The sequence below is a fragment of the Cynoglossus semilaevis genome, chromosome 14, assembly GCF_000523025.1.
Source record: "Cynoglossus semilaevis isolate Cse_v1.0 chromosome 14, Cse_v1.0, whole genome shotgun sequence".
Taxonomy (NCBI): Eukaryota; Metazoa; Chordata; class Actinopteri; order Pleuronectiformes; family Cynoglossidae; genus Cynoglossus; species Cynoglossus semilaevis.
The window spans coordinates 10,252,369-10,275,357 of record NC_024320.1 but is presented as its reverse complement, the minus strand read 5'-3'; the positions used below and the strand labels follow the sequence as shown (position 1 = coordinate 10,275,357).

Below are 22,989 nucleotides of genomic sequence, written 5' to 3'. Positions count from 1 at the left end.
GTCCATTTTTATTTTATGTTTTACTTAAGTTGTTATAAGAAACAAACAAGTAATATCTCATTTTCATCTTTATTTTTTTTGTAGCTGGTGAAGGAGCACACTTCATACAGAGTGAGGACTATACACAGTGTGTACTGGGGGTCACGACCTCATCAGCCCAGCCGTCAGTCGTCAGTAAGAAGGTATAGTAGGCACGTCATTCATTTAAATATACATTATAAATGTAGCGTCTCCTAAGGAGACCAAACCAGAGAGTAAAGTGCTAACTGTAAGATTTTACCTTCATAACAATAGCAATAATATTAAAAAACACCAGCTGCACCTCAGTTATTGAAATAGAAAAAAGACAATAATCGTAATGAAGTCTCAGCTAAACAGGCCAGACGGCCTCCGTAAGAGCAGAACTAAATCATAAACGTCTACTTATTCAAGAGCGAAAAATAGAGTTCAAGAAGAAAATGTGATAAGATTATAACACCTTCAGGTTGTAAACTAAAGCTGGTGTATGAAGATTTTAAAGAAACCTTTTGTCACGGCTGAAATCCAATTACTCTGGGAAAACTTTCTACCTTCTGTCGGACACAATTTCAACAAGGCTACAATAAATTACTAAAAAAAAGTGAAAAATTTTACATCCAGCAATAATCACAAATTAATACAACAGCATACTGTGTTAAATACAACTAACAATCACAAATAATTAAGTAAAGCAAAAAAAAAAAACTAAACACTGTAGGATAAAGATCTGCACCGATTTTTTGAATTTGGTGAGTGTCTATTCAACTATTAAATTATCTTTGAAAAGACAGTTGGATACGTTCTTTATCAGAGCGTAACTGGTGTCAAATAAATAAAAATATTTTAAAAAAGGTGTTTTTCAGTTTAAACATTTGGAGTTGACAGAGTTTGGAGCATAGGATCCCACATCTGCCGTTGTCGTTTTTCACCAAATATACAGAGGCAAACATTCTCTGTGTCGTCCTTACATCAGCCTTTAAAAGGATAAAAAAAAAACCAAAAAAAAAAAAAAAAAAAAAAACAGCAAATACCTGTGTCACAAAGGGCTGCCACTTTTAACCCTTAAAAGTTTGAATAAATCACATAAAAATCCCTTTTATAAGACTCTCATTTTGCAGCTTGTGTTAATGCTCCTGGGTATCAGTGGACTAAGACCACTGCAGTTTTTTCTTTTGCCAAAGCAGTGTTCCAAAGTAAATGAACATACTCAGGCACAGAGGCATTGATAGCTGCAATAACACTATGCATGAAATGCAGTGGACTGACCGGTTTGTTTAACAACTGTAAAACAAGATGTGTTTCTGCCAAAGCAGTGAGCTGTTCTTTCCTTTTGTACAGGCACAAAGGCATTAGTAGTTACAAAACACTTCCAGAGAAAATGACTTATTTGAGGTTTTGTCAGACTCATTAACCTTTAAACCACCTTCACTTGTATTTGTCAGACTGTTCATTTTACAGCAAAACGACACATATATCCAGTCGCACATTTACTCAACAATTCCCAGTAAGTTAGCAGCGTGTACAGGCACAAAGGCATACGTGGTTGGTGATCACTACTGCCATGTAAAAAAGGGATACTTTAGGTTCTGTAAAGCTCCTGACCCTGAAATAAACACATTTTCAGAAGATGCGATGTCAGCCCAGGGTCACCACAAGTTGTCAGCTTGCTTACTAACTGCAAAACAACTACCGTAAATGGCATAACTGTCTGCCTGAACTACTTAAAGTAGCGCAGAGATTTTAAGTTGAATTTAGCTTTAATGTACTGCAGACACTGTCAGAGAGTGAGACATGTTCTCAAACAAAAATAAATTAAACTCATTTTTTGCACTTTGGGTCAAAAGTGACAGCCCTGGTTTTCTTTGTTCTTGTAATGTCAGCATATTAAAAAAAAATTACAATAGTAGATTCATGCAAACTATTCCAATTGTGTTCTTTCCGAGTGATAACAACATTATATGGAAAAAAAAACAAACAACAAAAATCCTGAAATGTAGAAGTGATAAATGCTACAGGTTGCACCTACTGCTGAGCTGGACTTCATTCATAGCAGAACCGTAGGTTTTGTGTCAGAACAGAGATCTTTGCTCCAGCGGCAGACTGTCCAACAGGCACTTCAGCTGTTCTTCACCCAGCTTGATTTTGTCCTCCAGTTTTCGTTGCTCAATAATAAGGGCTGACTTCATCTTGACAAAGTGACGGTAGTCATCCAAGCTCCCATCGTCCAGGTGGACCTCCATGATCCCAGATACCAGGCTTTCTCTGCGGTCCAGGTTCTCCTTCAGCTCCTTGGCGTCTTCGTGCTGCCGCATCAGGAGCTTGCGTTTCTCCGTCAGAGTTCGCTGAAGAAGGTCGGATTTTAGTCATTTTCATGAGATAAAGGACATTGATGTTACTAGTGTTTCACGGAGCAGTTACCTTCTCCTCTGGCGAAGCGTCCTCCTCCAGGCTGTTGAGGGCATTTTCCACGCGGGCCAGCCGCCCTGACAGTGACAGCAGCAGACTCACCACTTTGTCCAAGTCCCCCACAAACATGCGGAACTTTTCCAACTGTTTGGGCTGACATAGTCGCTGCACAGTGGCCTCTACCTCCCGGCCCAGAGTCTCATTATCCTCCATGTCCTCCTGCAGGCTCTGCCGTGCCTCCCGCAGCACATCCAGCTTCTTGGCCAGGCTGGAGATCAGCTCTTGCTGGAAAGGATGAGAACCAGAACTGTAGTAGAGCTCCAGTCAGCATTTAACACAACTCGATAACATGTTTCTGAGTCTTTACTTTATAAAAACTTTGCAAATATCTGATGCATTTGAATAAATTAAAAACAATTAAAAAAAACATGTAAGCTTATCAATACAATCCTACAGGAAGATCCATACAGAAGAAATCTATTTGTGTTCCTGATGAATGAAGGTTTGATACTGGTTTACTGGTTGTATTTCTACCTTTTTACTGGCCAGGTCAACGTCCAGCTCGTCCTCAGAGTCCTGCTCCTCCAGCTGCCCCTGCATGTCCTTCATCTTGATCAAGAGCTCAGCTTTGGGAGCTGAGGTGTTGTAGTAGGAGGAGCTGGGCACCAAGGAGGACGCTGCAGATGCTGTCAACTCCTCTTCATCCTCCCTCCTAAGCAAAAGAAAAGCAAATGCATGTTGTTTTCTTTCTATTCTCATTTGAATTCAACTCATGATATTGGCCTTCAAATGGAACTGCAGTAAAACTCTTGACCACTAGAGGGCAGGCTAAAAGCAGGTCAAAAGGTTTTATAACAGTAATATTTCTACAAACGTCCTCCTTCCAACCTTTCCATGCTCCTGGGAGAGGAGACAGGAAGCCTGCCGCTAGTAGAGGCTCTCCTCCTTTGGTGGGTTCCCTCCAGGATGTGATCTTCTGAGGGGTACAGCCCCTCCATGAGATCCATGGTGGTCTTCCTGCCACTCTGGTCAAGAATGTCCACCAGTGACTTGTCTTTACCCATGATGTCCCGGGCCAGCTCCTCTCTCTTGGCATCCTCTGTGTGCTGAGCAGTCTTTGGGTCCTGAGCTCTGGTTGATGCTGAACCTGGGTCCTGAATCACCGGTCGTGTGTAAGCGCTGAATGAAGACGACACCTGGTGTTCTGAGGCACCCACGCTGGGGTTTAGTGGCAGAGGTTTGAAGGTGCTGCAGGTCTCGTTGCTCTGAAAAAGGTAGGCTTGTCCCACCCGGTCGAAGGTGCTGTCAGTGTGGATAATCTTCACGGGGACTTTCCTCCCTGGACTGTTCAAATCCATCACTTCTACAGCGTTTGGACCATTCTCTGAACTGAATTAAAAATAAACAGACAAAGAAATGATTTAATAAAATAAAAAAATGACAGAAAAAACAATTACATTGCTGTTTCTTAATCTAATTAAAGGGACATTGTGCATGCCCTTTGGATGAACTGTAACTATGTTAATAGCCAAAAATGATAATAAGAAGCCCCTTTTTTTCATCCCTCAGTGGAGACGTTCAAAGAACTAAAAATCAAAGTCAAACAGATACATATTAGGAGGCAAATTGTGTATAATTACACCTGGCTTTTGATGCTATGTCTAGCTTGTGTTTCAACCTGTATATGGCAAAAAAGAACTATAGAAATAAGAAATAATCATCTTGGGTAAGGACAATAAATCAAGATAAAAAGGTAGAAAAAAGGTTTCTTTTTTTGACAAACATCAGAGCTGCAGTTGTCTGAGGCTAATTAAAGGAGGGACCATTCAGAAGGGACTGCAGTGGAAACTAAAGGTCATGGCACTCGTGTGGCTGGAAGAAAATTACAGCCTCCAGCTTGATTCATCTCTGGTGGAAATCAACAACATGTCTTACGCTCATCAGCATTTCAGGCACTTGCAGCTGTTTTGTGAATCAAATGCAGTGACAATGTTTCACTGCTCAAAACAAAGTACATTTTTAATAAGACAGGCAGGTGGTAATTAAATGTTGTACCTGGAACATCAGATCATGTAAAAAATACCTGCTGCTGATGAATGCACTCCATTTTAGCACATGTATCTTGTATTATTATAATTTAATGTATAGATCACATTTCTGCCATTTCCTTACTTTTTTGTGTCTTGAAAAGCTAAATGATGAAAAATAGCATAGATAAGAGAGCATGAAATGACTAAATTAAATAGACTAAATAGTGATAAAACTTCAAAACAGAAATAGCTAAAAAATAAAGGATAGACAATAAATAGCAACAGTTTAGCATTAACACACAGCAGAACTAGGAACTAGGCAAAAAGGCCACACAAAATAATTATAAATGTAATACTGTAAGATTGTACTGTAAAATTAACTAGAAAAATAATTAGCATAGTTAAAATCATTATGTTATCTTAAGCATTTGAGAAGTTAAGAATTTGAAGTTCTTTCTCAGTTTCTTCCTGAACTTGTTTACACAGAGCTGTAGTCAAGTCTTTTCTAGAGGAACAGCTTTTGACGAACGAGGGGCAATGGGACCTGCAGCACGGGGGTTAAGCTTCTTACCTGAGTGGTGAGTCATCCTGCACGGACACGGCTGGTGGCTTGTCAGTCAGTCTGAGGGGTGCAAACTGTGGCGAAGGAGACCGCGTACCATCTGCTGTGGGTATCATGCAGGAGGAGGAGGATAGTTGAGGTGGTGGTGGTGGTGGTGGTAGCAGTGGCTGTTGCTGCCTCTCCTGCTCTGTTTCCACATCTCTTCCACTCACATCTTGGGCAGACGTCCTACTGAGACGAGGGGAGTTGGCTGGGGCGGGGCTAGCAGAGGAACGCTGGGTGTCAGTGCAGGAGTCGGACAGAGGTAGGAGCTCTGCTTGGTCCACTTGGGCGCCAGTGGGGAATTCCTGGGAGGAGGATGTGGTTTCTGGGCCTAAATGGGATCTGGGTGGTGGCAGGAGGCCCTTGGTCTGGAGAAGCTGAGAGCCCAGGCTAGGGCTGAGGCTTCCAGGACCGGAGGATGGTGTGGTTTGGGAGGGATCAGCAGTACTTAGTTTAGGCCCGTGGTCAGAGGAGCCTGGTACTAGGTCCTTGTTTCTGGGGTCTGATGGGTTAGACTGTGGGATGTGGTCAGGTTTAAATCCTACAATGTTCTCTGACTTTGCTCTATAAAGGTCAAAATAAAGAAAACTTCAATTTTTCACCAATAAACAAGACCTTCACACATCATAAACACTCACTGATGTTAGTACAACAGAAATAAAACACACATAAGAAATAAGACTTTTATAAATAACTGGAAAATAAAGCACCCTGATCTTCCTGTACACACAGCTTTTTCCTATTATATGGTTTGAGGATAAAGGTAACAGCTAATAGAATAATAAAAACTTTGTCATTCTCTAATTTTTATGTAGCTGCTGAAAATCAGAAAAATCAGAACAGTTAGACTAAACATTCTTTTGAACTAAAAGTTATTTTTTGGTAGTTGACTTAAAAAAACACTCCTGATAAATAGCAAAGAAATATGGCAAGAATGAACTGTAAGCTTTTTCCACCCTATATTTCATTATAGATTTTTGGATCACATGTTGTTATGTTTTGACAGTTTGTAAATTTTTTATATGAAGCTTTTTTCTCTACTATCATTAAATCATCATTTGGAATTTTATAACATGTTAAGCTTTCTTGCAAAATATTCTCAAAATATTCTCAAAACACTTCTCAGAGAAACTGTAGCTATGTTTAGAAATTTTACTTTTTGATTCACTTTAACATACCTTGAAATAGCAATTTAATTTATAATTAAATTAAATCATAAATAATTGTAATTAAAATAATTACACATTTTTAATTTTGTAGCACATTATCACTGTTTCAACAAAGGTTTGTACTATGTTTCAATATACAACAGCAAAGATTTATTTTTCAATTATCGTTTATGTAATTTGTGCAAATACAGACATATACATATGTTTTTGTGAAGTGTTTGCCAAAAGTAAGGTTATTACCAAGGTCATTTATTTGGCTTGGTATTCACAACTTTACACAAAAATGTTTTTTGAAGGACAAATGTGATGAAATAGTTGTTTTATGTGCTTTAGAGTCATATTAAAAATCTCACCTGGTTGTGTTGCTGCTCTGTGCTTCACTCTCAGTCCATGTTAAGGAAAGATTCTGAAGAAAGAAAAAGGACTTCTATTTAATGAGAAATAATTGCTTGCAATATTCTAACAAGACCTCAGTACAACACTGTATAAAGTCAGTAATTATATTGTAGCACCACATGGCAACACATTAAAGCATGGCTTTCTTTACTAAAATGCACCTGTGTGTAGAAGTCAGCAGAAGGAGAAGATCTAGATTTCTCGTGAATGCAAACGGCTTTTTCCTCGGGGTCTGCGTCCAGGATGTTCTCAGCAGAGTGGTACCTCCCTTGAATTCTTGCCTCTGGTGACTTCTTCTGTTTGTTCCAAGTGGCCTGGTACTCTGCAAAAGTCCCAAGCCTCTGCTGCTCCACAGTTTGGTTATGATCCAGGGTCGGGTTATTTGTTGGGTCAGTTGATGGGTTGGTTTCATCAGGTTTCACAGAAGAATCCCTCTCCTTGTGTTTGCTAAGCTCACTCAAGTCGAGGTTTGAATTTGTGGCCTGACTTGTCTTTAGTGTGGGTTTGGAAAAGGCTGGTTTAACTTCTAAGAACTCTGGCTGTTCTCCAAAAGAACCTGTGATGGGGTCTTTTTCTACTCCTACCTTGTCAATTTTGTCAGGCTCTGAGAACGAGTGTGTTCCTTTTGCCAAAGTGAAGCGTTTACGTCCTCTGATGCGTCCACTTGAGGTTTTCACTGCCGGTGCCTCTGGTCCAAGATCCCGTCTCTGAAAGGAAGTGGCCTGAAGAACCCTGGCTTGTGCTTCTTTCAGGTGGTCTTTGTAGGTGTTAGAGAAGGGAGCACTGGTAGATGCAGACGTCCCAGTGGATCTCCACTCCTCTCCTTCCTCCTCCTCTTCCACATTACAAGTCAACGTTGCAGCGCTGCGACTCTTTTGCAGTTGAGCTCGTTTCTGCTGGATTTCTTTGCGTAGAGTCGTGGCGTAACGGTCGCTACGCCGATTCATTTTTCCAACATTGCTGGACATGTCACCACTATCTTGGGTGGAAGTGACACTGGAGGTCATCATCGCCTGTTGCCTTTCAGTCAAACTTCTACTTTCCTGCGCCAGAGAGTGAAGTAGAGGGGTTTTCTGGGGGGAGATTCTGTAGTCTTCTTGAGGAACCCATGGATCTAGCTGTGTATGAAGACTGACTTTATGATCATTACTTATCTGAGTTGCAAAACGTCTGTCCTTGTCACTACTTTGTCCTTCAACTCTACTGGAAGCATCGTCTGGGCTGCGGCTATGATTTGAAAGTCCTGAGGTTTGGTGTTCGTAATAAAGACCATTTCCAAACAGGGATTGACAATTGCCCTCCTTTGTTTCACTGTAAGGCATCTGGGACTGAGGTAGAGAGTATTTTGTTGCAATGTTCCCCATCAATGAACTTGAGTAGCTTGGTTCACTGTTGTTTGCCCACAGGGTTTTACCTGTTTCAGCCCTCCAACTGTCATTTTTGCCCTGTCTTGCTTGGAGCTCTGTCGTCTGACCTGAGTTCTGGCTCGTTGGACCAATGAGCCTACTGTGACCCCTCCTGTCAAGATTTGTTGGATTTGCAGCTAAACTTACTGCAGACACTGTGGAGTTCCTGATCTGCATGCGGCTTAAAAGATTTGTGGGTAGATCCTGGAGACTACGATAGTAGCTTCCCACACTTTGAGCCCTGGTGGCATGAGCTGACCTGGTCTGCAGATAGAAGGGGCTTTCATCGCTGTACTGCCTCTGGTGGGCAGGTTCATGGGTATAAGGAGTATGTCTGACATCGGTACTAGACAAAGAAAAGAGTTTGTTGGGGTGCAGCTGGTTGTGGTTGTGATCCGCTGCTGTGTTGGGATGGAGAAACTCTTTAGTGGGGAGTGGAGTGAAGCTGTGCCTGACCTCTGAGGGTTTCTCCTTCTGAGATTTGAGGCTGTTCTGGTTGATATTTTCAGCATTTTTTTCTGATGATCTGCCCTGGGTCTTTGTTGGTCCATTGGGCCCTTCAGTGTAAGGGAACACCTTTGTGGCAGCAAAGCTGTCACTGCGCAGTGGAGGAAGTGGGGGTGGAGAAGACTGGTTCTTTTTGTCTGGTACCTGCCACACTGGGCCAATGCTGGTTCTCCCTGCAATGGAAACACGAGAGGCAGGCACCTCCTCTGCCTGTGACCCTTCCCAACCTCCATTACCAAGTGTTGGTTGGAGGTACTTAGGGCGCCCAGTCTGTGGAGGTCCATCACCCTGAAGACCCTTGAAGAAAATGTTTTCCGTGCTGGTACCCTTCCTAGCTAACAAACTCTGGTCATGAACAGGAGGATTAGAGCTGTTGATAAAACCTTGTTCTGATTTGGCCCCTGGTCCACCGAGTGTCTCAGCACCACTCATGTATTTGGTGGGCGAAAGACGGATTTGTTTGTAAGGATGAGACGGATGGTCAAGTTTCTCCATGTTGTTTACGGAGGTCGGCTGTGTGGTTAGTTGATGTTGAAGGTTTTGTTCCACTTCTGGAGACAAGTCTTTGGGTCTGTTTGGTAAGGAGAGCAAAACTTTAATGTTTAAATATAACAATGTTAAGTTATGATATTATACAATGACTGATAGCACATTTAGCTGGCACAGAGGCATTCATTGTTTATCCAGTAAAAGTTAATTGTTACCTTAGTGTGGTGTTACTACCTGAATGATAAAGAGGATTAAGAGCTTGTGCAAATGTAGGTTTTGAACATTTCATCACCAACTCTTCTCTCTGCATGTCTGCAACACTCATCATACAGACCAAATTTGGAATCTTTGCGAACCTACCACCAACCACTGTTTCAGTGTGTGGTGGGTTTCCATAATTTGTTAGGAGTAAAACATTATGTCTACTTTGCAAAGATGGCTGCTGGAAATGAGCTTTACACCCTGTGGTGGATTTATACAGTCATTATATTACATGGTCTGAGGAGCAGAGGATTAAACCTGATTTTAATTCCTGAAACTGAACTTTTACCCTGATGGTTACTTTGACTATTTCATGTCTCAATGCAACTTGGTTTAATGCGGAAAAAGGACTCACCTTGCTTCATGTTTTGGCTGCCAGACTGGTGCCAGGGGGGTTTCCCTCCCAGCGGGCTCAAACTCCTCTTCTGTCAGCTTGGAGGAGTGCCAGGAATGGGGCCGCGAGGCAGTATCATTCTTTCTACAAAGCACAGAGCAAATAACACAATTTTACTTGTACAAAATACTTGACATTAAAATAATTGGTGAACTTTTTTTTTCCAAGTGCTCACAAGGAAGATCTTTAGACCACTTTCCTTGTTTTGAGTTTTTTTTTACTTATTTACTTGACTTTTAAAGTTTATGAACTTTCTTAACTACACAACCACTGCAGTTATTCATTTACATTGTCGAATATTTAACTCTTTATCTGCAAGTCCTAAGTTTTCTTGTATTAAAGTCATGATTTCTCTTTTGTTTTTTCATCACCATTACCATAACAACTAGTCAATCTAAGCATACGATACCTTTTGAAGCGGTTCTTCCTGGTGAGCATGTTGAATTTGAAAATAATTGCATATTTAATGGTTCACTTTTATTTCACAACAACACCACTTAATGAGTTAAAAGGTAAATGGGATGAAACCATGAGATAGCATGAGGTGGATGTAATTTCACAAGGCCGGACAATGACAAACTAGCGATAATTACCAAAAACTAGTACTACCCTAGGTTTAAAAAATACTGAATGATACAGAGGAAAATGACAGAATGAAGGGAAAAAATTATGACCACAGATGATTCTTAGGTTGTCTTCAACTACCAGAAAACACAAGAGGAAACAGACGGCTAATAATACCTCATGGAGCTTCGCAAAATCTTGGTGAGAAAGTTTCTCGCCACGTGAACTTCGGTTTCCGACGGCATTGTGTATGGCGACACAACATCAACCATTTTAGGCCTGATGGGTGTCAGATAAGAACCAGAAAAGGAAAAGCAAGTGGGACACTAATCAACCATTACAAGACAGCTACAAATCACACTTTAAGAGCAAATCTTGGAATGAAGTCGATTAATTTATGAAGTTTCATATTCAATTCCTTGAAACGACCTTTTTAAAATGATCCAGTTAAAGGACCAGGTTTTACAGCAAACAAGTAGCTTAACTTCCAAATGTTTTTGATAACTGTGGTCTGCCATCCACACTATATACAGTGTTTGCAAATACTGTAGGGAGAGAAAAGCTAGACTTCTAAGCATTGTTTACCTTGTAATCATTATTTCTTTCTTTTAGCTTATAAAAAAATACAAGAGATGGAGCACCATGTGGATAAATGAAAAACTACGAAACCCTCAAAAGCACATGAAAGCTGGGGTAATCTCTTTTAATTACAGCAGATCCATGACGCTCATATTTTGTCCAAGAGGCCTTCTTTAACAGTGAAGAACCTTTACCTCAGGAGGAGGAGACAGATCTGTCTAAGCCATATGGCCTGTACAAGGATTAGCTGCTTAGCTTAAAACATAGGTGAAAAAAAGTGGATCCAGAGAATTGGGGGGGGGGGGGTCTCTTCTGTTGCCACAATGACCACATTTACAACAAATGTATGAGGTTTCTGTACTCTACTGCTAAAACACAAGAGTGTTTTTCCAGAGTTTCCAAGTTCAAATGGCAGGCTGCAGTGAAATCTCTCAGCCAAATGAGACTCCAGTTGCCCTGAATGGGAGTTTAACCCTGACATGCCATGATGGAAATGCTGCATTCTTTCAGCTGCTGTGAGTGCTGGAATGCAGGGAGTTATTTTCTCTCCCCTCTGTAGCCTCAGTTTGAGTTGGACATCTTTGTTGGTCATCTACAAATAGAAACGACCTATGTTTGTCAATGTCCAATTAAATATACAGAGTAAGTTCACTTTTCTGGTAATTCAAGTCAAGTTTTTGGTAGATTTACAGCCAAATATGTGCTATTATACCACAGTCGATCATTTTCAATGAAAACAAATCCTCCAGTAAAAGCCTGAACCAACAAATTCCAGACTTTTTGTTCCAGTGGCCCCAGATTTAATAAAGTATTTCAAGTATTAGTACCCAACAACTTCTCATGTGAAACCCAAGACTGCAGTTAATGCAGATTTCCATAGGACTATTTTGTCTTTGTTAAGCATTTACTCTTTTACTAGCACAAAAAAAGTAAAGGTTAGCCACTAGCTGTTACTCAAATGTAATTGAAGTAGCACTTAACTTCTGTTCAGTAATAGACAACAATATAAATAAAGTATTCTCAATAAGGACAATGCATATGTTCATTTTAACGAAATGGTAAATTCAATAAACAGATTAGCATCATTCGAGCCAATCAGCTGCATAGCCATCTAAACTGTAGAAAGAAAACTACAAGTTACAACAAAAATGAATCCATGTGGCTAAAAGAACAGCAAATGTCAGCATATAAATAGCTAGCATGTAGGAAAAATATAGCCAACCCAGCAAAACGTGCAAAAATGTAGGGATTCAAAAGAAGTTAGCAAATGCAATATGAAGATGTTTGTAGCTATAGCCTGAAATTACACAATTACAGCTAATTAATTACAAAGAGATAGCAACAAAGAGGAGTAATACAAGGCTAGGAATGACTAAAAGCTGACCATGAGTGTCTAAAAGATAATATTTGTTAACCTGTGAAGAAACATACACACTGCACAAATAGATAAAAGATAAAACAATTTATAGGAAAACATATCTATGTAGCTTCTCAGTCCTCCAGGTCATTTCATCTGTAGCAGTTTAGAAATAGGCAGAGATTTCAACCCCTCATACAGGACGCTTCTTCGGTTCTGAGCACAAAACACGGATAAACTTTAGCTAAAGAAGCACTCAGGAGATAACACAGTGAGGAATAGTCTAAAGTTTGCTCTGGCATGTTTGAATAGATAGTTATACTACCCAACCGAGCAGTGGAATAGTTTCACAAACCCAGAATTACATCGAGATTATCAATTAGGTCGAGGACAAGAAATTAATTCAAGGGATAAAATAAAACTGAGTTTTAGTGTCATTTCTGTTCTAGAAAAAAGGCAAAGTGTGTCTGTGGTAAATGTGGACATGAGCGTTAATCACCAACGTCCCAGAGCTTCCCTCCCCCTGTTTCAACCTGACACACAAAGTGAGAGTCCGTGTTGCCTCCAAACAAGCTGCCACATAATACAAATGCAAATGTGCCCCTTTTGTAAAGCGCTGAGGGCCTATTGTCAGGGGATACAGCTGGTCTGTCACAGATATTCCAGAGGGGAGGAGACGCCAGCGTGCGATCCAAGGAAATAGGAGCTAAACTCAGGGCACGGCTCATTGAAAAAAAAAAAACATGTAACTATAACACAGCTGACCCAGTTGGCTGTAACAACATCCATCACCAACAGGTGTTTATCAGAAGAGCAATAAGAAATAAGGCTGTGCACATATGTGGTTGAAGTACAGGAGTGGAGACACACTTGTCTCTGCCTCAATAAACCATCTGTCTTCTTTTTGACTAGACTGAGGGCCAGTTTAACTTTGTAATTCTTTAAACAAATAATGTAGTAGGAGAATTGCAGCGAGACTTTACTTGAAATATAAGAGCAGTAAAATAAACTTGGCAACTCACCAAACTTCTCAATCTCCTCTCCTAGCTTTGTGATCAAGCTTCTGGTTGAGTAAAAAAAACAAAAAAGAAAACCAACTGGACTCCTTGTCTCTTCAGACCCAGGTTAAAAACACATTAAGACAGAGAAGGCGATGCACTTTGACTCCAACGCTCTCTGTGTCAGAAACAAGTGCTGAGGAATCTGGCAACTCCATGACTGAAAACTGCTCCACCTCCTGCATCGGGTCCCCCAATATGAACATACACACACTGCACCGTGTGCTGCAGAGGAGATTTCCTCAGGGATTATTTAAGGGTGGGATTAAGGAGCCGGGGGGAGGAGTTACTGGTCCCGTGTCCTTGCTGTAATCTAATGTTTGGACTGTCAATGTCAACACGGCTCAGTTTGTCACAAGGTGGGCAAACAAAAGACCTGTGGTCGTGGGAACGTGGAACAGAAATGTTCAATGTAACAGTTTAACTTAGAGTTAAAGTGACGTATAGAGAAAAAATGTGCACTTTCAAACAATTAAAAAAGTGGATGAATAACAAACACTTTTCAAAGTTAAATATAGAAGTGAGAAGGAAATTCAAAGAGTAAGCAGTTAGAAATCTTAAAAGTCTGTTGGCTACCTCTGAGCTCTGGTACTTCAGTGTCTGGCTCAGAGAAGGGTTCCGACCAAGGAGTACTTTTTGCTAACTTTTGACGTTTTCTGGATCTGTGCATTAATGTGGGTGGGGTCTCCTGGAAGAACTTCAGGATTCATTTTGGACTAACATTGGACCGCATCAGCAGCAATCTCAAATTTTTCTGATTAGGTTTTATAACTTATGCTATATTTTGGTCACTCTACTACTATTTACGATATTCTCTGGTTAAAGTTTGGCCTTATCCCTCAAAAACATTTCTAGCTAAAAGGTTACAAATTTACATTAAACTTTTGATCAAAAATTAGTTTATGAAATTCTATGCTTACTTTCAATTATTTTTCAGCTACATTTATTATTTTAATTTTAAACTGTGTTGTTTAAATGTTAATGTTTGATAGCGCTTTATAGTTCTTGTCTTACTATTAGCAATTTTTGGTCAGCTAATATTCATCTAACTTGCCACTATATTACTGATGACATAAAATAAAAAACACACACTTTTAAAAGGACAAGCCAACTACATGAATTTCACCTTTGATTAGTTCTAATCCTGGTGCATTCACTTCAAATGCAGACGTCCTTGTCCAAACTGATAGTCCTCCTAACTTTGTGCATAACCAGACATTCTTTAAATACTTCATCCCTGACTCATGGTATTTGCATCAGAACGCAAACAGACCATTTGCCCACTGCAGTTTAATAAAAGACCTATTCTCGGCTCCTATCAGACACACTGCTCCCTGATGACACATCCTGCTGATTCACCAGCTTGTTGGCATTGACTGAAGCCCGAAAAGTCAGACAACAGCAGCAGAAGAAACAAATGCTGACGGAGCTCTGACCACAACCGCATAATAGAAAGCGCCCGGGTCATCACGGTGTGCCTTACTGAAAAACACAATGAAGAAAAAGACACAAAAAATGTCCAAGAGACACAGATAAAAGTGACAGTTAAAATGGCAGCCTTAATTATAGAGTGAAAGGTGAAGTCTGTGTTGGACTGTTCACAGACACTGATTCACCTGTAGCTGAACCAGTTCAATATGAGACTGCTCATCCAGTCCTGTATTAAAGAGATTTTAAGCTCAGCCTAGATTCTGTGTGACCAAATTTTAACTCAGTTGTTAGTTTCTTCATGAGAACCATTGTTTTTTTAGGGAATTGGATTTCCACCATAAACAAATAACCATATATACGTATTTTTTTTCCTTCAATGCAATTCCAAAATATTTTTTTTGCAATTAGCAAATAGTTTCAGCGTCTCTGGAACAGTTTCAGTTTTTAAACCCATTGTTTTAAAGGTTACAAACAATTCTGGGGTGATGATTGATGATAAGAGTACTTTTTTAAGCCTATCCCTGCCATGGAATGTTTCACAAGATTTACATTGAGGGTGGCAGCATCTGTCCTCAATACCTCAGGTCAGGGTTGGAAAGACAGCAGGAACTTGTGCTATTTGGAAATACACCTTAACAGTCTGCTACATTTACACTCACTTCCCAAACTGCAACACTGTTTCACCAGGACTCCAGTATGGAAGGAAACGATTTTGACAGTTTGTTATCAACATGCTCCAGGCTGTGCAACTAGGCAAGTCAACATATATTGTTGATTCAGTTTATATACAACAGATAAATATATTTTTTCAAGCACTAAAGGTCAACCATCTTAACCTGGTCAGTCAAATGGTAGCTAACACCTCAGTACCAGACACTCCTGGTATAAATAGCTGTGTTGTCTATAATTTGTATACATTTTTGGTCAAAAGTACAACAAAAAGGGTTGTTGGCATCCTAAATAAATATCATAGCCCAACCGTGTTTCTTTGGTAAACACTGCCTCAGTCATACATAGTCAAAAATCATGGTCAACATTTATACAAAAATATAAATGTTCATCCAAAAAATATGAAGCTAAAAATAGCTTAGAATTGTGTAGCATTGTGCAAGAATTTTGTAAAAATGTAAACATTATAATTAAACAAATGTAATCCACTTCACTATTTCTTTAATTGGGCATTGGGAATGTATGGCTGTGTTGAGCTACATCAGCGCTGCCCTATACTTCAAATTTCTTTTTTTTAAATCTTAGCTCCAGTGGCTCACAAAATGATGCACAACAAAAGGCCCAGACATACATACTACGAAGTGTAAATACTGTGCCTTCCTCTGCTCCTAACTGAGTCATTCACACAGAATCCAGTTTAACTGCCCTAAAACATTCAACACTTTCCCAAGTCCAACAAATGACCCCCTGTGAGGAAACAGTAGAAATCCACTTGTAGAAAGTACTGTTAGCTTTGTAGCTGTTCTAAATCAATCACTGTCTCCAACCTGTTATCTTCACAGTTACACAGTGCTTCCCTGATGTGTTCGAGTCTGATTAAATCGTAGATAAAATGAAAGCAAGACTGACACTGAAGACAGAAGTAAAAAAGAAGGAAAATAGTACCTGAAGTAGAAAAATAAATCTTTCCTTTATCCTCCCATGCCAAACATGTCCACAGAGAGGTGAGGAAAACACGGACAGGAGCGCTCACTCTGTGCTTGTTGAAGTTGCCTAAGCCCCTGAAAACAATGGGTGCTGCTGATATGGCCTAACCCACTAAGTAGTGTCAACTCACCTAGGCAACACGGGTCGTACCACTGCTGCTGCAATGTGGGGGGAAGACAACTGAGCTGTGTAACTGTTTCAAGGAGGAGTAACAGTCCTTGAAAAGCTTTTTTAAAATGTTCCCATGTAACGCAGACCTGCTGCTCACTCTGTGAGCTGGTTCAGACTCAGTGTTTTCTCAGGCAGAGGCCAACTCTTCAACATCTCACCGTGAGCCCACCCTGCCACCATAGTAACTCGACCCACTCCACAAAGCCAAATCCAGTCTTCTGGCTTGGCTTTGCAACTAGTAATTGGATTCAGGCCCTAAGTCTCTGTTGCATTTTCCTTGTAAACATTTGGGGACACATTATTTCTATCAGAACACTGAAATCAGTTAACATTAATAAAATGAAAATACATCCTACATACAGTATGTTGCTAATGTTAACAATTTGAGAATTAAAAAACTAAGAATTCATTTCCATCAAATCTGGGTTACATCTTAGAAGGAAACTCATCACAATAGAAGGATTCTGTCTAGTTTTAAGAATTCTTTATGTTACATTATTGTTCTATCTTCAAGTCACAATTTTCTTTAAAAAAAAAAGCTGAAGCAAGTAATTGTTCTCACTTTTCACAAAATAGCTTTAAAAAATTAAATACAGAATATTAGAAGAAGTGTGCATTTTTCGATTCAAAGTCAGTTTAAAAAAAAAAAAAGAAAATCTAAAGAAAGCAAAAAGATTAAAACATAATTGCTTAAACACAATAACCACAGGGTGGAGCCAAATGTACTGCAAAATGTTTTAGGAAGAGTTTGTGAAGTGAGAACACCAATCAGAACAGGGTCAAAAGATAATTCAAATCACTGCCAAAAAAACAAAACAACAAAAAACATGACAAATAATAAATCATGGCTAAAAGGTAGTTTTCCAACAAAATTCTTAAAAAAAGCAGATAAATGATATTTATATTATATTTTTATTATTGTCAAAACATTTCTACTAATTACCTTTATTATCATTAGGTTGTAGACAGCAGAAAGTGAGGCGTGTAGTGTTACCTTCGGACCACCAGAGTTAAGGTCTTGTGAGCGCTCTTCACCAGGCTGATGGCTTCCTGTCGAGACCCGCTGAGATGAACACTGTTCACACTCACCAACACATCTCCGACCTGGAGACGGACGGCTGCAGCTGCACTGCCCTCTTCCACCTGAACACACCAACAGGTCAAATGGAAGTTACAAATACATTTCCCCCCACACAAACTGTACGTAGTGTGTGTGTGTATGTGTGTTCAACAAAAATTTAAACTACTATCAAATTAGGTCTCACAATGTTGCAATGTTTCTGATTTATTTTCATTTGTATTTCATACTCAGACTGTATTGAATCATTTTGGAGGTCAGACAACTATGATGTGTTTTGAACATTTTGTCATATTCCCAACTGTTTTCATGCAGCTCACAAGATAAAACCTTTTTCAGCCTCTACTATGCCACAACCTTTTGACCCATTTTTGATGCCCAACTACACTAGGACATTTTGGACAGGAAACATGAAACGCCGTAGGTCGGGACTGCGTAGACCAAGGATCCCCTATATGAAGTGGTTGATAAATGTGTGTGGGAGAGTTGTAAGAAACCCCTCTTTGGACCAGCGTCCCACGTGACTGTGATAATGTCTTTGATTCATGTCTGAATATACAGTAATAACACAGCCCCCAGCAGCCCGGCTAGCTCAGTCGGTAGAGCATGAGACTCTTAATCTCAGGGTCGTGGGTTCGAGCCCCACGTTGGGCGATCACTTTAGTTATTTAATTGAGCAGTGGTGGTTCTTGTGGTTAAGAAGCAGTTTTGTGCACTGGGTTGTATACCCCAAAGAACCACTGAGCATGGCACTGTCCCCACACACTGCTTTCCAGGGCCCCCACTCACTAGGCGATGGATTAAACATGTGCGTCCATGCACTGTGCAACAAGTAAATCACATTTTTGACCCATTCTAGTTAAATTACTTCAGTACGACATTTTTGCCCGTTTCGATGTACAAGTACATTAAGACATTCTTGATCTAACTCTAGGATACAAGAGATAGTTTGGATTGGTTGTGTTCACCAGTCTGTACTTTTTAGATTTTAAACCAATTTAGTACTTCTTAGTGTGACAGGATGTTTTTATGCATTTTGAATCTGATTTATCTGCAACCTTTTGGGATGGGTGTCAACTTCCCACTATTCCAAGACATTCTGACCCATTCTTGAGTAGTCAGTACTTTTTTTTATTACAACTTTCTAGATTGATTTCTGGCATTCTCTCCCATACTCCTCATCCTGACTTTGGTGTGCAGAAACCTGAGTGTTCTAATTAAAAATTAAACCCTACACTGACTGTTACCTGAGACAGTCTCAGGTATCATCATAACAAGTTTAGATGCACTTCACACCAGCTGCCTGGAGTTGTTCTTCAATGTTTATCCTCCTTTGGTAGAAATATTCTAAGCTTATACACAGTTTAAAACAGAATATAACTTAACTACTCATCTAAATTAAATACTGGTCCTCACTAGGATGAGCAGAGTGTGTCAAAAAGAAAAGTGGTTATTTAGATCAACTTTTCTGGGAGTAATGTGCCTGGACAGACAGCTAAGTCTTATTAAATCACTTTGTTAAAATCTAAACTACTGTATGTGTCTTTTGGCTGATTTTTACATAATCCATGGACCTTACCTTAAACTTTCATTGTTGGGAAACTTAAAAAGTTTTAAATAAATCATAGCGTTTGCTGTTTGAGCTGGTCGGTCAAATTCATACGTAACAAAAACTTTTATGCTGTAAGTATAAATGTATAGGTGATTATATTTTGCCTCAGTTACGAGGAAAGCTCTGCTCTATGCTGCTGTGTGTGAACCAGATAATGTGCTGGACAGTTGTGGACATTGGCTGACATTAACTTTTTTTAGGTAGGCGACATTAAGCTAGAATTTGCTCTGTCCTTCAGCAAAAGCTTTGTCAGCTGTCTATGAACGGACTTTTATTGGTAGGTATTAGGTTTTTAGGTTTAGGAATAGCATAAATAAATTGGTGAAGCATTGTAAAAATGGTAACCTTGGTGATGACCAGGGGCTCCCGGTGCTCAGTGCCTCCTCTGAGGGTGAAGCCCCAAGGAGCTTTGCCTCGGAGATGCACCTCCACCAGCTTCTCATCCTCCTCTTCCTCCTCCCTCCACTGCTGACTTGGGCCTCTCCACTTGCCCACCTCCTTCCACCACTTCATCCTCAATTGTCTTACACCATTTCTGAAATACAGCATCACAGCGTCATTTCCATTTTTTTATACTGCATCAGGCTAAAGAACTAAGGAAAGACTTTCCTTCAAAGCAATTTGAAGCAACACACCACAGAGCCATAGGGAGACACTTACACACACTTTTTCTTCCTTGTGCTGTAACCAGAAATCTGCAGTCCTTGATCTACATTAGTGCCACCTATTGGTAGCATTTTACCAGTGAAATGCGAAGATATTTTCACCCACAACGTTCACCTTTATTTATGCAAAATTACCTTCTGTGATCTACAGACAATGACCAAGACCTTTATTGTGATGCGGTTGTTCATAGTGGAAGAATGTGACAAACTATCTGGGCGTAAAAGCTGGAAATAAGCAAAAAGAAAAAAAAGGTTGTAAATTCAAAAACACAGCCAACGGATAAAAAAAGGGGAAAAAAAGCCTAGAAGTCAGTGTTTATTAATTGCTTAAACAAAACAAAAAAGATGTGAGACGTATGTACGTCTATGAGTTATTTCCCAGACCAGTAAATTATTATAAGAACATTCATGTTAAAATATACCCTGCGATAGTCCACGTTTTATTTAAATTCATAATAATGAACATTTATTTAATTAATTAATGGAAAAGACGAACGTTAACACTGACACGATGCCAATTTAAAATTGACACGCTTCCTCATTAAACTAATGACAGTTTGTAGAAACATTTACAGTCGATAAACTCACCTGAGAATCCAATTCTTTTCTCTCCTCCGCTCAACAACAACAACAGATTCCAGACAGAGACAAAGGTGGGCCCTCTGGGGATTTTAGTGCGCTTTCCTCTTTTCTGTCCGGTGGGACTTTAATCCGAGAAACGTCGCCGCATTGTCTTCGTCATAGACGCTAACTTTAGCTCCCTAGTGGCGACTTGTGGCATCACCAGGCTGAATTCACCCTTGAATAACTCCATAAAGGAGCAGTTCTTACAGACATGAGCTGTATGGTCAGAGATATTCAGTCATATATTTAGTTGGACCAGACATTTAAGTGACTAATATAAAGAGGTAACGAAAAAATACAGGCCCAAACCTGAATGTAAAAATGAGCATTGGAAAAATAAACATTTGTTTGCTGGAGTTTGCAGCAAAATAAATAAATTAGTATAATTATATACAAATTTAAGACACAAAGTTTAAACAAATATAGATATTATATCAAATCAAAGTACATCATGTGGGGACAGTGTCAAGCAGTATCAGCTTTGTCTAATATCGTCTTTTGTCAAGTGTTGAGTTATGTGGTATTTAAGCAGGTTTTATAACAGTAAACAAAAAAATCGGAGTCGGAGCGACAATTATAGATAAAGCAAAAAACAAAACAAAAAAAAATTGTTTTTGTCAATTGGACCTAAAAACGTTTTACCTCCCATTGTATTTCAAACAACAACAGCTAAAAAGTCTAAGAGCAAGTTAGATGTTGTTCACGTTTAGCCATGTGATAGGTAAGGTAAGATGCAGATCTCCTTTTCTTGATGGAACAAATGTGACCTTGACTCTGTTAAGAAAGAAAAGACAACATGGAAAATGCAACTGCTACATCCATATAAGGCCTTTAATAGCTGTTATAACATGTCTTGGTTCAACTGAAACAAAGAACCATTGCGTTTTCTTTATCTATTAACAACTGCAACAGAGTTTAAATAAAAAGAAGCAGAATCACATTTGTAATTTTCACTGTGTCACTGTAGTTATTTTTTAGGAAGTGAAATCACATTTATCACATCAAGAGAAAAAATAAAACAAAATAAAGTGACAGTGTTTAAGGATAACTTACATTAACTTCAGGTGACTGTGGTGGGAATTTTCTTAGGAATTTATTCAAATTAGTAGTACTCTTTTTTAATTTTGTGCAGTTTAAAACAAAAAGATTAGAAATCTTCAAACCAGTTCATGCTCACACTTAGGTTGAATTTTTCATCCTCACCTTGGATGTTTAGAGCTACTCTGTAACACATCAGCTACACAGAAACAAGTGAAATGATAAAAATAGCTGGACAGAATTAAATTTGGATGTTAAAAAAAAAAAAAAACACAAAGAAAATAAAGCTGTTTTCCATCGCATCAGATTCCGTAGCTCCAGGGTTTAGCCAATGTGCTTAGCACTTATTGAATGTCAAAAAAATACTTTTGTGCAGCTCCCAATATCAACATGTAGCCCAATGTTTAAAGGAACAGACTTGTGATTGGAGGAGTGTTGGGACAATACCCATTCTGGGTTCCATGCAACCAAAACTAAGAAAACACAGTTGCACACACCGTTTCTGTACTTAACGAACACAGATTCCAAACACTAAGAACAAAAGCCCCATCCATGAGCTTAACCACAACTTTGGTCCTGATGATTATGATAGGACTCAGTGATGATGGGATTCCTGCAATGTAGAAACTAAAACGAGTAGTCTTACAATGATTAGAAGACACGCTTCTCAGTTATCACTGGGAAAGTCTGCATTCATCTGGAAGAGAAAAACAGAGAGAAAACAGGTTGGACATTTTGTGTTGGCTGAGTGTGATGTTTATTAAAAATCTGAGGCTCTGAAGGCATGCAGCCTCATACATGCACTAGACTTACACAGAGACTTGAAAATGAGAGAGTGAGACAGAGAGTTGAAATGTAAATAAAAAAAAAGTGATGAATAATTCATCCTAAAAAACACATTTATCACTTTATAAGAGACACTGTGCAAAGGTGAAAAAAAAATTGTCTTTGTACAGATGCAACTAAAACAGCCTTTTTAGTAATTACCAACATGAGATCAACTCTCACTACAAAGGTTTAGGAGTAATGTTAAGAGGTTGTTAAAAATGTAGAAATGGGAGTTTTATTAGTGAAACTGTTGGTCTGGTTCTTCAGCTTGTATTGCTGTTTCAGCTCACTCTGCTAATGCTATATCTTCAATTCATTCAATGCTTTTTGTTGATTCCGCGTCTCCTGCTACTTTGTCTACATCTGCTTCGTTGGTCACTTTGGTCACTCGTGGTAACTTGTTGCTCACCTATCTGCTGATGGCTGTGCTAATGCGACTATTTAGGCTACTACACTCAAATTTGGTCTTTTCAGATGTTGACATGCTACTGCAGCACCTACGCTATAGGTACCTTTACAGTAGTACGGATGTTTGAGCAGTGCTAATCCAACTACAACTGTTACTTCATGTACGCCTGATTAGAACTGTTAATTAAGTGCAGTGGAAATATGAAAAACATGGCATTTGCACTGAAAGAAACAGCATAC

At 39.4% G+C, this 22,989-nt stretch overlaps 2 protein-coding genes and 1 non-coding gene across 7 annotated transcripts in view; 1 reads left to right on the top strand and 2 right to left on the bottom strand.

Moving 5' to 3' along the window:
* Positions 1-55: 55 nt before the first annotated feature.
* shroom2b (shroom family member 2b) lies at positions 56-19,721 on the bottom strand. Of its 4 annotated transcripts, XM_025062539.1 has the most exons (10): positions 19,532-19,721; positions 17,491-17,639; positions 9,642-9,764; positions 6,785-9,107; positions 6,581-6,633; positions 5,026-5,622; positions 3,313-3,813; positions 2,959-3,136; positions 2,437-2,709; positions 56-2,360 (listed from the first exon to the last, which is right to left on the bottom strand). In XM_025062539.1, the coding sequence occupies exons 1-10, from the start codon at positions 19,697-19,699 to the stop codon at positions 2,088-2,090; spliced, it is 4,638 nt and encodes a 1,545-aa protein (XP_024918307.1). In that variant the 5' UTR covers positions 19,700-19,721; the 3' UTR covers positions 56-2,087. The 4 variants fall into 4 exon arrangements, with proteins under 4 accessions (XP_024918307.1, XP_024918308.1, XP_024918309.1 ...); XM_025062540.1 differs by lacking the exons at positions 17,491-17,639; positions 19,532-19,721 and adding an exon at positions 16,284-16,804; XM_025062541.1 differs by lacking the exons at positions 17,491-17,639; positions 19,532-19,721 and adding an exon at positions 13,203-14,595.
* On the top strand, positions 18,156-18,228 carry trnak-cuu (transfer RNA lysine (anticodon CUU)). The gene has a single exon. It is a non-coding gene; the product is annotated as a tRNA-Lys (tRNA).
* A 1,564-nt stretch (positions 19,722-21,285) lies between the features above and the next one.
* The window catches only part of stat1a (signal transducer and activator of transcription 1a), a 10,068-nt gene continuing 8,364 nt past the window's right edge, over positions 21,286-22,989 (bottom strand). For both annotated transcript variants that reach the window (XM_017038893.2, XM_008324951.3), the window contains exon 24: positions 21,286-22,210. In XM_017038893.2, coding sequence (XP_016894382.1) covers positions 22,181-22,210 — 30 coding nt within the window. In that variant the 3' untranslated portion in view covers positions 21,286-22,180. The remainder of the gene's footprint in view (positions 22,211-22,989) is intronic.